The following is an 18,019-nucleotide window of genomic DNA, read 5'->3' as shown; positions in this document are numbered from 1 at the left end:
TTTACCTCACTTTCTCAGATAAAATGTGTGTGCATTAGGGCCTCTTGTTTCATGGTTTGTTTTTTGTTGCTGGTAGTTTGTTTCCTAGTTGAAATTATTAACTGCATGTGTGGTGTCAAAGAATGAAATGTAGTGTTTTATTTCTTTATTTTCTTCTAGCCATCTGGTTTACTGCCAAAGTCAAAACTGTCTTAAGGCAACACTGTCAACAATATTCCTCTCTCAGACATGTCATAGCAGCTGTACTGAACACTGCATTCAGAACAAGATGGAGTGAGGGGGAAAGAATGTAGAAACTGCCAACCAAAAGCTGTATAATCACATCTCTTTGTTGGAGGGATACTGACATTGCAATATTCATGCAAAACACTGAAGAACTTGGCTACTTTCATATCTCTGCATTTAGCACATAGAATCATAGGACTGGAAGGGACCTCAAGAGGTCTTCTAGTCCAGTCCCCTCCATGGGTGGGCTTAGGCAGTGAATAGTTTATGCCATCGCTATGCAGCACAGTTGTTAATCCCATTCTGTATGTAACCTCCGTAAACCTTTCATCATTCAGTAAAAATGTTGCCATGCTGCTGACAATAGATGTCAGTAGCAAGTAAAGCAGAAGGAAGAACTGGTGTATTTATTTCCTGTAACATTAAAGCCATCATAATTATGGGTCATTTGCCTGGCTTCTTTGGTAATTAAGAGTTTTAATTGCCTCTAGTTCCAGGGAATTAGTTAAGCTTTTCCATTATGCATATTACCTTCCATAATCATCTGCTTCTCTCATACACAAGCTTAGTGACATCATGGAAGCCAATAAGGCAAGCCAGACTAGTGAAGTATGTTTCTATGTATAGTGTGGATTAAAAAATGTTTGTTTTGTTCTACATTTAAGCTTACTCTTTAAAAAGGCCGTGTGTGTCAGATTTGTGCTTTTTCTGCTTTCAGAATGCATTGAGAGCTTAGAGACATGGATGTATGCCACAAACTAAGTATACTGTTAACAACCAAACCCACAGGCGGGACTGTGCTCCACGTTTTGACAGCAGTTGTTCCATGCTTCACAACATTAGCCAGACATTTCTTTATACATAATGATAATGATCAACAGATTGAAAATATTAGTCCTCAAACTGCAATGAAAAACAAATTAAGAAAATTTAGTGAACATATGAAGGGAGACTAACATAAGAAGTTAGAGAGCACTTCCATTGCCCACTGGAAGTCATTAATTAAGTCATGCTTCATCAAATCTCTAAGACAGAAAGCATCTTTTACTTTCCCTTGACTGATTCCAAATGGTTGCTGACATATTGATGGACAAGGGGTTAGTATTTTAAAAAGAAAGCAGGACAAAAGGGTTTTGTTTGACCTGGGTAGATTGATTTACGTCACAGTGCTTTAAATCTCCAATTTTAATCATTATTTAAATTAGCAAGCAGGAAACTTTGATTTAAATCACCAGTTTTAACTAAAAAGTACAAATACAAAACATGATTATTTTCCTAAAGAAAGGTTGATTCTCATTGGTTCGTAACTTTAACAGGGCTGAGCAGTCCCTCATGGCCAGTTTTCTTTGCAACAGCCTCCTTCTTCAGGGCCTCCATGTGGGGCTGGTTTAGTGCCCACAAACAGTCCTGCCAATAAAGTGCATCACTGCAGTACAAACATGCATACTTATCTCTGGCTCTTCTGCCATCCACGTAGAGCTCTTCCCCTGCCACAGTTTTCTCTTCATTCCTCATAGCTGTCTCTCTCTGGAGTTCAGTCTTCTGGCTCTGGCTTCCTTCTCTTGCCAGTGTCCTCCCCTTTTCTGAGGGAGAAAGCAGTCTATATACTGCCCTCCTCCAGAGAGCTCCTCCAAATTGGCTAGAAGAGAAGCAAGCCCTGACCCACCCTACACTACAAGGCTCCTGAAGCTTGGCCCTTAAAGGAACAGTGTCGTCAAGTTTTCCCCCATCCAACTCCTAATTACCCAGGACCACTTCCTCTCTTCCATTTCCAGGCCATTTCTTGGGCCTTTATTCATTCCAGCTCCCTGGAACAGGGTCTTCTGGCCCCCTCTACTCTTAACGGGACAGTGTAACCCTCCTTACAGTAACCATTACAATATGTTGCAAAAGAGCAACCATCATTCTGGGATGTATTAGCAGGAGTGTTGTAAGCAAGACACGAGAAGTAATTCTTCCACTCTACTCTGCGCTGATTAGGCCTCAACAGGAGTATTGTGTCCAGTTCTGGGTGCCACATTTTGGGAATGATGTGGGTGAATTAGAGAGAGTCCAGAGAAGAGCAACAAAAATGATTAAAGGGTCAGAAAACATACCTATGAGGGAAGATTGAAAAAATTGTGTGTGTTTAGTCTGAAGAAGAGAAGACTGAGGGGGGACATGATAACAGTTTTCAAGTACATAAAAGGTTGTTACAAGGAGGAGGGAGAAAAATTGTTTTTCTTAAACTCTGAGGATAGGACAAGAAGCACTGGGCTTAAACTGCAGCAAGGGAGGTTTAGGTGGGACATAAGGGAAAACTTCCTAACTGTCAGGGTAGTTAAGCACTGGAATAAATTGCCTAGGGAGGTTGTGGAATCTCTGTCATGAGAGATTTTTAAGAGCAGGTTAGACAAACACCTGTCAGGTGATAATACTTAGTCCTGCCTTGAGTGGAGAGGACTGTACTAGAAGACCTCTCAAGCTCCCTTCCAGTCCTACATTTCAATGATTGGCACCTAAATGTAGCTGTATTGCCTATTTGATGCTTCCCTTTGGTAACCAGGAAGATACATTATACCTATACACATTTATTTAAACATTATATAGCTTAATTTACTTTTATTCAGATTTTTATATATTTTTATGATTTTAGGAAAATAGTGAATTTCTTCTTTGTTAGATGAAAAAAATTTTATTTGCAATTTATGTCAAACACTATTTGGATGAAGTCAGATTCAATTAAAATGCACAAAACCAGGATTCTATTTTATTTTTAATTAAACTACCTTAAATGTGCTGGATACATAAGAAAAAAAATTATCAAAACACATTTTGTATTTAAAACTAACTGATTTATTAAACAAAAGAAATGTTCTCTGTAGTTAGTGTATTGATTGTTTCTGGTCATCATGTCCTCATCCTCTCACACTTAGTTTTATTCATAGATTGAAAGAGGAAAGCAAGCTTTTCTGTTTTATCATTTCCCGGTTGCTTTCTTAACTTTGAATAAACTAGTAATTGACTGCAGTATTGAATAAACTGAAATGAAGAAAATATTCTCTTTACACCTGCAGAAGAGGCTACTGGTGCCACAAACTGTTTTAGCACTCAGTAAACTCTGGTTCCAGTTGCTCAGCCAATGACTTCCACCAGTTCAGGACTTTGACTTTCTTGAAAACTTGGCAGCAAACCTGTATTTAATTAAACTTAAAAAATCCTATTTTTAAATCCTCTGTTTTTATACACCCTGTGTTCCACCTTGCAGTTCTATACTCTTTTTTTTTCTATATGTACATATATAATACATCTAACCATGTTTTTGAAACATTCTCACTGAATAAAATAATGTTTTGACATATTACATAGCTTTTTTTGTGGGACAGCAATCAGAGAAGTTAACTTCTGCATCATCCATGGCTAAACTTCCCTGAAGAAACAGTGAGAGAGGACTGAATGGTGCAATAAATCAATCCATTGTTCTTTTTTAATACTGTATGGGTTATGTCAAAAGTAAATTTAATGTTACCATCTCATTGTCATTAGTTGATCTTAGTTTTAGTAGTTGCAGTCTCTAGTGTTGCCAGGAAATGGATGTTGTGATAAGAAAATTCACCTAGGGTACACAGGGAGGAAATTTGAGACAGTTGATAGTGACTATTATGAAGGGCCTTTAAGAAACAGAGATATTATAGGTGAGAGCTGAACGGCATTGGCAGAGCTAGGTGGGGATTCTTGTACTAGCACTGCCATTGCAATCTATCCCTCCACTTCATGAGCTCTAGACTTATTGATGTTATTTGTAAGAATACACAGAAAAATGCACCCTAAATTTTAGAAGTACTCAGTAGAGCTGGGTGAAATTTTTTGCATGAATAGTTTATGTATTGAAAAATGTAGTTCGGTTAACCTGAAGCTATTAATTAATTTCACACAAATTCACTGAAAAGTTTTGTCTACAGTTTTTTTTCAAGCTAGATTTGATTTACAAGGGACTTAGGCACCATTCACAAAATGGGGAGGAGTACTCCTCCCCCCCCCCCCCGCCCTTTACTACTTCAGCCCATCGGTTAGGGCACTCACCTGGAATGTGGGAAACCCTGGTTTGAATCACTGCTCTGGAGCAGGAGACTTGAAACCAGGTCTTCCTGTTCCCAGGTGAGAATCCTAACGCCAGGCTATTGGCTATTCTCATGTGGAACCGGGAGGGTGTCCCCTCACAATCTCTGCTGTTGAAATCCTTTCTGCTTTATGTAAATAATTAAATATTCATTGGAATGAGGACTTGGATCTCATACATGCAAGGTGGGTACCGTACCCACCACACTCTCGTCTCCCTTTCCCTCTCTCCCCCAGCCCAATGGCTATTTAGGAACTACCATCTCTTCCTCTGTGAATCTAGTCCTTGTAAAAGGCCTGGAAACAAAACATTTCAGGTTGAACAAGATGTTTCACTGAACCTGAAACAGACTCTTCCTATTTTTCAGAACTTCCAGGGAACCAAACTATCCATCTACTGCTCAGAACCCAGTAATTTCATTGTATTTTATGGTAGCTGCAGTGGCTCAACAGTTCTGAAAATCACCCTGGAAATTTAAGTGCCTTAGGTACCTGTGTATTAAGTGCCTACTTTGAAACATGTTGGCTACTTTGTACACTTACTCTGACCCACTGTTTATACTGCCTCAAATCTCTTCTCTCTTCTGAGCTTGTATATCTGATGCCTTCCTTCTTACGGCTTATATAAGAAAAAAAGTAAGGATGTACGGTCAACAGTTCTGGTTATGTATTACTAAAAATAACAAAAAATCATTGTAAAGTTATCAGAAAATGCAAAGTACAAACTGGCAATTTCATGTATATTTCTTACATCTTAATGCTTTCAAAGACTCTTCATATATGTTGCATCTCTTAAAAAATATACTGTACTGAACTACTTTTATCCTTAAATTTAACATTTTTTTCATTTTTTTGCTTTAACCATTGGACAACTTATACCCATTTAAGGTTTAGCAAAAAGCTCACATTTTGTTGAAAGGTACCTTAGCCACAAAGATTTGGAGGGGAAGGATGATCCAGTGATTAGGGTGCTAGCCTGTGACTTAAGAAAGTTGGATTCAGTTCCCTGCTCTGCTACTGATTCCCTGTGTTACCTTGGAAAAATCACGTAGCCTCTCTGTCCCTCATTTTCCCATTCACAAAATGATGTTACATGGAACTTTCTACCTCAGAGGAGTATTGAGGATAAATACATTAAAGATTGTGAGGTGTTCATATACTACACTGGCGCGGGTCATATGAATACCGTAGATAAATAGGTCAAAAATTCTGGAATCTTCTTATCCATATATAGGTTTTCGTCATTTTCTGTTTGGTATAATTTTAAATGTGCTTTGAAAATAACACAGAAATCTAATATTGACTTTAATTTTCGTTAAATGACATATAGCAGGGATCGGCAACCTTTGGCACGTAGCCCATCCCTGGAACGGTGAATCACAGCCAGTGGGAGCTGCAATCAGCCGAACCTGCAGACGCTGCAGGTAAAAAAACTATCCCAGGCCACCTGTGGATTTCCCTGATGGGCCATGTGCCAAAGGTTGCCAATCCCTGACATATAGTTTTGACTTTGAAATATTATCTACAACATGGGAATAATAAAACTTTACCTAATGCTATAAAAGGGAAAATCCTTTCAAAATATCCGTGTGTAAATAAGAAGGTGGTACTCTTCCTGCAGAGGAATAGACACATAGGGCTTGTCTACACTACCGGATGGATTGACGGGCAGTGATCGATCCAGCAGGGGCCGATTTATCGTGTCTAGTATAGACACAATAAATCGACTGCCGATCGCTCTAGCGTCAACTCTGGTACTCCATCTCAAGGAGAAGCACAAGGGGAATCAATGGGAGAGCATCTCCCGTCGACACACCACAGTGAACACACCGCGGTAAGTAGATCTAAGTGCGTCGACTTCAGCTATTCACGTAGTTGCTATTGCGTAACTTAGATTGATCTTCCCCTCCCCCCGTAGTGTAGGCTTTCAGGCCAAAAGGGACCATTGTGATCATGTAGTCTGACCTCCTGCTCATCACAGGTCACAGAACCTCACCCACCCACTCCTGTAACAGACCCATAACCTCTGGCTGAGTTACTGACGCCTTCAAATCATGATTTAAAGACGTCAAGTTACAGAAAACCCACCATTTACTCTAGTTAAAACCAGCAAATGACCTGTGCTTTAATATTTTATGGATGAGATTTTCAAAAGCACTCTGCCACTGGCCTATTTCTGCTCCTTGTTGGAATCAGTGGTAATATTCCCTCTAACTTGAATGGGAAGCAGAATTAAGCCATTCCTGAGCATTTGTTAGAATCCCACCCTATCTTATCTAGAGGTTCCTTTTATATAAAATAATATAAAATTATTTTATTGATGCAAGAGACTTTATTTCAGTAATACGTTCTATTATACCTATTATGATTACTGATTACTTGACTAGTCCTGTAGTTGTTTCCTTCAAGTTTATGTGTGTGTATGTGTATGTAAATAGGTTTACTTGAACTTAAATTGCACACAAACCTGTAAACCTTAGATAATGTTAGCAGTGTAAGAATGTATGCATGTTTATTTGTTTGTTTTGTTATGTTTTGTTTTGTTTTCCAAATAGCTGTGCGAGTCTTTTCAAATGTCAAAACTTACTGTATTATCATTTAGACCCTATGGAAAAGTTTAACAAACAAACAAAGACCTCTTCATTGTAGATTGTAAATAAACAGACTTGTCCATGTTCTGGTATAATTCAGAACTTTAATTCACTTTTCTCTCCCCGCCTCCCCCTCCGAGAATGGTATATAGTGCATACTGTGGGTTTGTATTCAGTGTGTTGATAGTCTGCACTCTTCCCTTCTCCAAGAGTTTAGCAGGTAGAAAATAAGTCACTAAGGAGATAATTTAACGTTTGCAAGAAATATGTCTTGATTCTTAGTCACCAAGGAGACAATTTGAAGTCTGTAAGGAAAACATCTTGATTCTAGCTTGGCTCTGACAGCCAGTACATATAATATCTTTACATGGCTAGTTCCTTCATCCTTGAAGTGGTTTTTGTTTCTTTCATAAGTTAGGCTTTGGAAAAAGCACAAACATTATGCACAGACTATCCACAATATACTACTTTAGTAGTGTCCATATGGGTGCTCCACTTCAGGTGTGCATGCACCTCTCAAGCCCTTGATTGGAGATTTTCAGTTAGCAGTGTCTGTTTGGCCTGTGCATGCATCTTGTTCCTCCTCATGTTGGATACTGAGGCTATATAAGTGTGGACAGGCGAAATGCCTTCAGTTCTTTCTCAACCTCATCAGCCTGAAATGGAGCCCTAATGTATCCATCTTGAGCATGTCTTGACTTTCTAATATTTTTATAATATTAAGATAGTTTTATAGTTAGAGTTAGTTAGATAAATAGCGAGGGGAATGTTTTATCTCCTCTCTTTGCCCTCGGGGAAACTATTTTTTTTTTCCTGACAGGGCATTCCTGCCTCACCAGGTTTCAAATGTTGCCTCTCCTGCCAAGAGACTATTCCTGTGAGTGATGGCCACACTCAGGGAATGTCTACACTAGAAACTTCAGTTGACCTGCAGTGGTTGATATCCACACTACCTTCCTTCTGTCGGTGATGCATGTCTTCACCAGGAGCACTTCCACCAACTTAAGAGGGGCAGTGAGGGGGGTTGAGAGCCTGGGCTCTTAGCTCCTCACACAGTCACTGCCGAGAGCCCAGCTGCCTCTGGGCTCTCGGCTCTCCACTCCCTCCCCACGGGGCACCTGGCTGCCCCTCCAGGCTCTGAGCTCCCTACCACGGGAAGCCGACTGCCCCCCCAGGCTCTCGAGTCTCCGCCGCCAAGAGCCCAGCTCCCCCCCCTGGCTCTCAGCTCCCTGTCCCTGGCGTGGGGAGCCCGGCTGTCCCTCTGGACTCTTGCCTCCCCACCGCCGGGAGCCTGGCTGCCCCAGAGCTCTTGGCTCCTTGCTCCCTGACACTAAGAGTGTGACTGCTGCCTCCCCCCCCCACACACACACACACGGAGTCCAGGTGGCTCCCAGGCTCTAAGCAGGGATCTGGAAGCTTCTGGGCAACACCTGGGCTCCCTGTGGGAAGCAAGCAGCTGGGACCTCAGGGGCAGCCACGCTCCAAGTGGGGTGAGGGCAGCCCATCTGGGAGCCCGGGAACAGTCGTGCTCTAGCTAGAGCCCCCCATCCACCCTGATGACAGCCCGGCTTTCTTTTCAATTTGACAAGAATGACAACCAACAGCTGATGTAAGTAATGCAGTGTCTACACAAACACTACATTGCCCTAACTACACTGACATAAGCCCTATGCTTCTCGTGGAGGTACAATTATTATGTCGGTGTAGGGGGGCACTTACATCGGCAGGAACAAGGCTGCCTTATGTCAACCTAAATCTATAGTGTAGGCCAGGCCTAAGTGTGTCTATTGCATTTCCTTCAACTCTGCTGATACTTGATGAACAAGATGAGACAGGACAGAGACAGAATTATCCTTATAGTGCCATCCTGGCCGAGACAAGCTTGATGCCCTTACTTGCTTCACCTGTGTGTCCAACCATCGTTCAAACTCCTGACCATCCCTCATCTCCTGTCACAGTATTCAGGTTGCATACTTCATCCCAATCTAGCAGTCCTCTGCCTCAAGGTATGGCTTCTCAATGCTTCACAGGGTTAGAATCCTCCTGTACTGTGAAAATACAACAGGTATCACTAAATAGTAGAAGGAGATCAATGTGTACTACTTACCTGCAGAAATGGAAGAGATTCTTCCATTGGTGTTATCATCACTGCATCCTGCCTGATTCATTGCCACTAATAGTCATCCTGGATTACCTCTTGGATCTAAAGAAATGGGAGTTATCCGTTAGTTAGATTAAGGTTCATTTGGTTGCAATATCAGCCATTCATCCTCTGGTAGAAGGATTCTCCATATTTGCTCACCCTGTATCATTTAGGTTTATTAAGGGTTTGGGTAATCTCTAAGTGCAGAGTAGAGACCCTACCTTTACCTGGGACTTGAACCTGATACTCTGTTCCTTTATGCAACCTCTGTTTGAACCAATGGCAACTTGTTCTTTGTTGCATTTATTGATGAAGACGGCCTTTTAGTAGCCATCACATTGACCTGTAAGGTTGGGGAGATTGGAACCTTGATGGCATGTTCCCCACCCCTTTATGGTGTTCTTTAAGGACAAGGACTTTTTATGTCCAAACCTTAAATTCTTACCTAAGTTTCCACCTTAGTCAGTCCATTCGTCTGCAGTGTTTTTTCCCAAAATTATGTAGTTCTCTACAAGAATCCCGCTTACATACCTTGGATGTTAGAAGGGCAATGTCTTTCTACTTAGATAGGACCAAGCAATTTAGGAAGTCACCTAGGCTCTTCATTTCCTTTGCAGATAGATCCATGGGGTCCTCAATCTATATTCGGAGACTACTGAGATAGATTTCTGGATGTATTATCACTTGTTATGAGACTATAGGCATTCATCCCCCACAAAGGGTAATAGCACATTCAGTCAGATCACAGGCAACTTCTACGGCATTACTGAAGAATGTATCAATATCTGAAATATGTAGAGCCGCTACATGGGTTTCAATACATATGTTCTTCTTCAAGTGCTTGCTCATGTCCATTCCATATTAGTTGTGTGTGCTTGCCACATGCACCAGTGCCGGAAGTTTTTCCTTCAGTGGTATCCGTAGGGGACCAGCTCTGGTGCCCCCTGGAGTGGCATGTGCATGCCGCAGTATAAAGAGCGCTGCCGGCCCCCTTCACCCTCAGTTCTTTCTTGCAGCCAGTGATGGTGCTGGAACATCTGCTGCTTAGGCTAGCTTTCTTGCTTGCTAAGTAGTTAACAAACTTTTTTTTTAAGTTGTAAATAGTTGTGAATAGTTTTAGAAAACCCTTAGTGTTAGATAAAAAAAGTTAGCATGCCCCAGTTCCCAGGCTTTAAACGCTGCAATTCCTGCAGAAAACCTATGCCCATCAGTGTCCTGCATAGCACTTGTCTGAGGTGCCTGGGCGAGTCCCACATAACCAAGAAGTTTCGAATTTGTAAGGCCTTCAAACCTCGGATGAAGAACGAGCGAGACATCCGTCTCAGAGTGCTCCTATTGGAGTTGACACTAACCCCGGCACCGGAGCAGCTAAGGGCTGACTCTGCTCCCTTTACTGCAGCATCGGTGTGGCGCGCCCCACCCCTCAGCGCCGTCGACGGACCGGCGCCGATTGCCCTCCCTGGTACCTGCCAAGCGATAGAAGAAAACGTCCCACAAAGGCAAGGAGAGGGTGGGAGGTGAGCCAAGACCCAAGACGGGCGGCTCTGATTCTCCTCCTCCGGGTCGGACCCCAGCTCAGAGAGAGCGGGCTAGCCCTCCGCAAGCCATGCCTGCCTTACCAGAGAGTGAAGTGGGTCTCAGGCAGCTGGACATCCCTTCAACACCTGAGGCCTTCCAGGCAGTGCAGGATATCATGGTGCTACCGATGCCGCCCACACCGGCAACGGCGATACCATGATCCAGGAGTAAACCCACCTTGGAACCGTTCCGCAAGTCCCCATCTGTGCAGTACCGCTCCCCATCACAGGGAACGTCCTGCCACCACTCACCCTCGCGGAGCCTCCAAGCCTCGGAGGCAGAGAGGCAGACTTGGCAAAGCCCATGTTGGTCTCCAGACTCAGGGCATGGCCCACAGGGCTTGAGATGCAGCTCACCGGTACCTTGGCATAGACCCAAGAAGGTATGCCCCACCCAGCAACAACAGCACCAGGATCGGCCGTAGCGTTTCACCCTCCACTCAGCAGCGGTCGGAGGAGCTGGACACATGGTACCAGGAACAAAGGCACCGACCGTCGGAGCATTGGTATGAGTCTCCGCGCCATGGGTCCCCTCATCTGGGGAGGTCTTCCCGGCAACCATGCTGATCCAGCTCCCTTTCCAGGTCTCGGTACTGATCAGGAAGCAGGAGGCCTGGTACCCCTGGAACCTCTGCGGTTTTACCCAGCCCGGGCAAGTGCCCAGATCAGTGACAGGGACCTTGGACAAACCGTTAGCCACAGTGTCTCGCCCCCCTCCGGATACAGTCATCCTGGGAGAGGAAACCCCTTAGGTCCACCTGGACCCCTAGGACTACCACCGGAGGCGGTGGAGCCCACAGTACTAGCCTCGTCCTCCTTGTCCCCTGATGAGGCGATTACTGCCCCCCTTCCCAGTTCCACAAGATGACGCTAAGGCGTATCAGGAACTATTGCAACGTGTCGTCTCCAACTTGGGGATCCATGCTGAGGAGCTGGAGGAACCATCGGACTCCTTGTTCGATGTCCTCTGCTCTACAGTACCAGCTAGGGGGTGTCTAAAATTATTAACACCTTGTTGCATACGCCCTCCTCCCTGCCCCCTATTTCAAAAAAGGCAGAGTGAAAGTACTATGTGCCACTATTATACACCCACATGGCCCCAAGCTCCCTGGTAGTTGTGGCCATTAACGAACGAGAAAGACAAGGCCAGCTGGGAGCAACCCCCAAAAATAAGGACTCCAAGGGGCTAGATCCATTCGGGAGGAAAGTTTATTCTTCCTCCAGCTTCCAGTTGAGAGTCGCCAACCACCAAGCTCTCCTTGGAAGCTATGACTTCAATATGTGGCAAGCCATGGCCAAGTTCGAGGATAGATTTCACGAGGACACCAGGAAGGAGTTTTTGGCAATCCTGGAGGAGGGCATTGACATTCCGCAAGGTCTCCCTGGCCTCCATCATCCCCTCCCTGGATCCAGGAGACTGGTATGCCCCCCTCGACTTGAAGGACGCGTACTTTCATATAGCAATCTTCCAAGGACAGACACACTTCCTACACTTCACAGTGATATCAGACCACTACCCATTTGTGGTCCTCCCTTTCAGCCTAGTGACAGCACCGAGGGTGTTTCCCAAGTGCATATCGGTGGTAGCAGCTTACCTCAGGTATCGGAGTATTCAGATATACCCGTATCTCAATGACTGGCTGGTCAAAGGCCGCTCCAGGTCTCAAGTCCAATGGGATATCGCGTACTACAGATCACATGCCGGTCCCTGAGCCTGTTGGTGGATGACAAGAAGTAAACGTTAGTTCCGATGCAAAGGATAGAGTTTATCAGAACGGTGCTCGACTCCACCTGCACAAGAGCTTTCCTGCCTCAAAACAGGTTCCGGACGATGGTAGACCTCCGCGTCCCTCTGACCACGGCCCCGGTATGCCTCCGGTTGCTCGGCCACATGGCAGCCTGTACATATGTCGTCCACCATGCAAGACTCAGCATGCGACTTCTCCAGCAGTGGCTGTCGATGGTCTATTCCCAGTCCAGAGATCATCTGGACAAGGTTGCCATCGTCCCGCCAGAGATACTTACCTCTCTGCAATGGTGGACCGACTCCAAGGCAGCCCTAGGCGGAGTCCCATTCAACATTCCATGCCCCTTGGTCGAACTGAAGTGAGATGCCTCGGACCTTGGCTGGGGCGTGCATCAAGGTGCATTGCAGACCCAAGGTATGTGGTCGCCAGAGGAACTGACGTTGCACATAAATGTCAGAGAGCTCAGAGCAGTTTGCCTGGCCTGCAGAGTTTTCCTGCCACATCTCTCAGGCAAAGTGGTTAGGGTGTTGACAGACAATACGGCCTCTATGTTCTACATCTACAGGCAAGGGGGAGTGCGCTCGTTGGCTCTCTGTCAAGAGGCGCTCCGTCTATGGGATTTCTGCATCAAGCACGCAATCCATCTGGAGGCCTGTCATCTTCCCGGTGTCAGGAATATGCTGGCAAATTGCCTCAGCAGGTCCTTTTCCTCTCACCACGAGTGGTCGCTCCATCCAGAGGTAGCCCACATGCTCTTCCAGAGGTGGGGAACTCCCCAGGTGGACCTGTTCGCCACCAGATAGAACAGGAAATGTCATCAGTTCTGTTCCCTGCAGGGGCTGGGCAAGGACTCTCTCCCCGATGCCTTCCTTCTGTCATGGTCGGGGACTCTGATGCCTGCATTCCCGCCGATCCCGCTCATCAGCAGAGTCCTGTCAAAGATCAAGAGGGACAAGGCCAAAGTCATCATGATTGCCCCGGCGTGGCCGTGCTGGCATTGGTTTGGCACGCTAATGGACCTGGCAACGACCACCCCCTGACCCCTCCCAACCAGCCGGATCTGCTCTCACAAGACCATAGTCACCTCCTGCACCCCATCTTTACCTCCCTCCACCTCATGCCGTAGATGCTGTGTGGTTGAATGCAGAGGAACGGGCCTGCTCTAATGAGGTCCAACAAGTCCTCTTGGAAAGCAGGAAGCCATCCACTAGAGCAACCTACCAGGCCAAGTGAACGAGGTTCTCCCACTGGGCATCTGAGCATGTTATCTCTCTGTTGCACTCCTCCTTACAATCCATCCTGGAGTACCTGCTCCATCTTAAGAACCAGGGACTGGCCCTCTCTTCCATCAGGATGCACCTGATGGCTATCTCCGCATTTCACCCGCCGTTCCAGAGTCGGAATGTGTTCTCCCATGACATGTTGGTCAGATTCCAGAGAGGCCTCGAGAGACTCTTCCCACCGGTTCGGGCTCCTGCTCCACAGTGGGACCTTAACTTGGTTCTCTCTAGGCTCATGGGCCCACCCTTCAAACCTATGGGCTCCTGCTCCCTTTCCCACCTGTCATGGAAAGTCGCTTTCCTTGTGGCGATAACGTCGGTGAGATGAAAGTCAGAGATCAAAGCCCTCACATAGGAGCCGCCATATACTGTGTTCTACAAGGACAAAGTTCAATTGTGAACCCATCCAGCCTTTCTGCCAAAGGTGGTGTCCTCCTACCATGTCAATCAGGACATCTTCCTCCTGGTGTTTTGCCACAAGCCACATGCCACTAGTAAGGAAAGGAGGCTGCACATGGTGGACATCAGACGTCCCCTGGCGTTTTACCTGGAGTGTACCAACCCCTTCTGCAGGTCAACCTAGCTTTTCATCTCTACAGCAGATAGGATGAAGGGCCTTCTGGTGTCCTCACAGAGAATTTCCAACTGGATCACCTCCTGCATCCGGACCTGTTACCAGTTGGCAAAGGTCCCACCACCGCCGATTGTGAGGGCCCATTCGACCAGAGCTCAGGCATTCTCGGCGGCCTTCCTGGCGTACATTCCCATCCAGGACATTTGCAGAGCCGTGACGTGGTCTTCAGTTCAAATGTTCACAGTGCATTACGCCATCACTCAGCAAACCAGAGATGATGCTGGGTTCGGCAGAGCTGTGCTGCAATCTATAGGCCTATGAACTTCTACCCGCCTCCATTGGTACTGCTTGGGAGTCACCTAATAGTGAATGGACATGAGCAGGCACTAGAAGAAGAAAAGACAGTTACCTTTTCCGTAACTGGTGTTCTTCAAAATGTGTTGCTCATGTCCATTCCATGACCTGCCCTCCTTCCCCACTATCGGAGTTTCTGGCGAGAAGGAACTGAGGGTGAAGGGGGCTGGCAGCGCCCCTTATACCGCGACATGCACGTGCCACTGAGGGAAAAACTTCCATCACCGGTTCATGTGGCGAGCACACACACCTAATATGGAATGGACATGAGCAACACATCTCGAAGAACACCAGTTATAGAACAGGTAACTGTCTTTTTTTTTAAACATTACGCCCTGTTCCATGATGTCAAGTCTGATGTGGCTCTTGGTTCTGCAGTTTTGAATTCTGGGGATACTGCTCGAAAGTCACGTGAAGTGGAGCAGCCATAGGAATACTAGTCAAAGAAGAAGTGGTTATTCACCTTCTGCCGTAACTGCAGTTCTTCGAGATGTGTCCCCTATGGATGCTCCACCACCCGCCCTCCTTCCTCTCTGCTTCGAATTGCTCCTTGGGGGTTGTTTGGGTGGAGAAGGAGCTGAGAGTGGTTCACCCACGCACTCCTATATAGCCTTGGTATCCAGCCTGAAGAGGCATAGGACACATATGCTTGCCAAACAGACGCTGCTAACAGAAAATCTCTGAACACTCATAGGGGGACACATCTCGAAGAACCACAGTTACTGCACAAGTTGAATGACCTCTCCTCCTATCTAAACCCTTTCTGCATTAAAATAGAGATTATAATATCAATTTTAGAACATCTCTGCTGAGCAATAAACAGATATATGCAAATAACCTTTCTAGATGCACAAGATATGCACATATATTAATATCTGCTCCTAACGGTTTTCTAAAGCTTTCAAATAGTCTTAACTGTCTTGTTTACTAATACTGCTTATTCAGATAAATTATTGCTACAAATATATGATGAAACCCTGGCTTCACTGAAATCAGTGAGAGTTTTACCATTGACTTCAGTGGGGTCAGGATATGACTAATTGTGTTTCAGATTTAAATATAGAACAAACTAACAACAGAATTCTTTTGAAACCACAGATATGGACATTCATTGATACAAATTATTTCATGTGGTGTGGCTTTATGTATCAGGCCCCAGTTAATGGTTTTCATTTCATTATGTCTCTACTTGAGATCTCCATTAAACAGAAGACACAGCATTTAAGTTCCCGAGCCATGCATTCATTTTTTGTTACTAAATTGTTTGCTATATTCTGAATGGAGCCCAGCTATCCAAAAACTGAAAACCATGAAAAAACACTTGTTTTAAGTACAAAACACATCTGAAAAGGCATTAAGTGGCTCATGCATTTTGAATATCACTTGTTTACAATTTGTTTTAAGCAGTAATATGGGCCAAAAACTGCAACAGTTCTTGAACCTAAGAGAGCTCACAGGTATCAAGACAAGCTGTGCTGACAGTTTTCTTCTCACTAAACTTCATCTAAGCATGTTGAATGTGCTCAGAACCCACTTGTGCTTATGTGTTTTGCAAGAAGCAGCAATCCCTTCTTTCCAAGAAAAAGAATATAACAACTACTTCTTAACAAGAACATAATTTATTGGACTTCTTCATGATGCTTAAAGGCAGTGGGACAGATTTTCTTATCACAGTAAAAAAACTCTCTTCAGTTGAGGATCTGGTCCAACATTTTGTGGTGTTTGTTGTTGTTTGAGAGAATACAATATAGCTACAGTAGAACCTCAGAATTACGAACAGCTCAGGAATGGAGGTTGTTGGTAACTCTAAAATGTTTGTAACTCTGAAAAATACGTTATGGTTCTTTCAAAAGTTTACAAATGAACATTGACTTAATACAGCTTTGAAACTTAACTATGCAGAAGACAAATGCTGCTTTTAACCATCTTAATTTAAATGAAACAAGCACAAAAACAGTTTCCTTACCTTGTCAACACTTTTTAAAAAAAAAAACCTTTCCCTTTATTTTTTTAGTAGTTTACATTTAACACAGTACCGTACTGTATTTGCTTTTTTGTTTGGTTGGTTGATTTGGTTTTTTTGTTGACTGACTTCTGTAGTGCACAATCAGGCCCTATAGATACTTCATTTACTCAACTCAAGAAAGTGACTTTGCATATGATCCTATATATAATCCTTTCTTGTGATAATACAAGGAATTACAACATTTTAACCTTTGTCTTTATTTTCTCATTTTTCAGTGTCTTGTGTTTGAAGATTCTCCACTTGGAGTGCAAGCAGCATTGGCAGCTGGGATGCAAGTGGTTATGATTCCAGATGAAAATTTGAATCAAGATCTTACAAAGGAAGCAAATCTAGTGCTGAAATCTATGGAGGACTTTGAACCAGAACTGTTTGGTTTACCACCATATGACTAAGGACTAATATATTTCTACATGTTCTTAGTTGGAGATTGGGGGGTAGGGAATGAAAATTTAGAGTAAAAAATTACCTATTTTTCATTTTTCTTTCCAAAATAAAACAATGAAGTCTTTCATGATTTACTTTTAAATTTCACTGGATACTCTTGGTTTGTCTTCTTCAGTGCTAAGTGGAAGGAATGTTTCTTCTTGCCTATCCTTCACCTCTACTAGTCTTGTCTTCTGCATAATGTCATGTACACTCAGTGCATTTGCAAAACTGCAAAGACAATCTGCTTCAAACATATGGAGGTTTTTGCTCTGGTTTGCTTGAATAACAGACTGCTTAGAACAATGGTTCTCAATATAAGACTGTTGTCCCCTTATACCATTGTGCAGCATAGTTGCCACCACCTATCCTTTGCCTATCCCTTTGTCTTCCCTGTTCGTATCTTCTGGTTGGATTTTTTGTTTTTGTGTGTTTTACTTTCATGTTGTTCTTTTTTGTTCTCTTCTTTTGTGACTTCCCCTTTCTGGAATGGGGTGGAGGGGGAACCCTTGTCAGCTTCCTATGGCCATATGCTCTTGCAGCTCAACTGAGCTCTGTGTAAGCCTCTGTAACTCTACTACCCCATCTCATTTCACATAGCCTCTTCCCCATTCATTTTGCTCCCCCAACGATGCCAGCCTTGTCTGTCCATTTTCAGCTTCTCACATAAACCTTTCTGTGTTTTTTCCATTCTTTCATGCTGCCCCCTTTAGCCTTCATGAGCCTTGACAAGGCCCCCTATCATCTCCACAGTTAAATCCTTCTGAAGACTCTTTACATTTTTACAGAGAATTCTGTTGATTTAATACCAAAAGTAATATTTTTGTTTGTTTTGTAGCTTAATCTTATTTTGCCAAGCACCATCTTTGCTACCCTATATGTTATATTCATTCCTGCTAACCTGGGTCCATTTCTCTCTATCTTTAGATTGTGAGCTGTTCAGGAAAGTGACTGTATTTTCTTTTTGGAAAGTATCAAGC

The 18,019-nt window shown here is 44.1% G+C and overlaps 1 protein-coding gene across 1 annotated transcript in view; it reads left to right on the top strand.

The window, feature by feature from the left end:
• The window catches only part of LOC112103932 (pseudouridine-5'-phosphatase), a 146,728-nt gene extending 128,970 nt beyond the window's left edge, over positions 1–17,758 (top strand). The window contains exon 4 of the mRNA XM_024195922.3: positions 16,832–17,758. Coding sequence (XP_024051690.1) covers positions 16,832–17,008 — 177 coding nt within the window. The 3' untranslated portion in view covers positions 17,009–17,758. The remainder of the gene's footprint in view (positions 1–16,831) is intronic.
• The last annotated feature ends 261 nt before the right edge of the window (positions 17,759–18,019 follow it).

Source organism: Terrapene carolina, unplaced genomic scaffold (genome assembly GCF_002925995.2).
Source record: "Terrapene carolina triunguis isolate 2854851 unplaced genomic scaffold, T_m_triunguis-2.0 Scaffold23, whole genome shotgun sequence".
NCBI lineage: Eukaryota > Metazoa > Chordata > Testudines > Emydidae > Terrapene > Terrapene triunguis.
The sequence above is the reverse complement of the archived record's forward strand: the minus strand, read 5'-3'. Positions and strand labels throughout refer to the sequence as shown.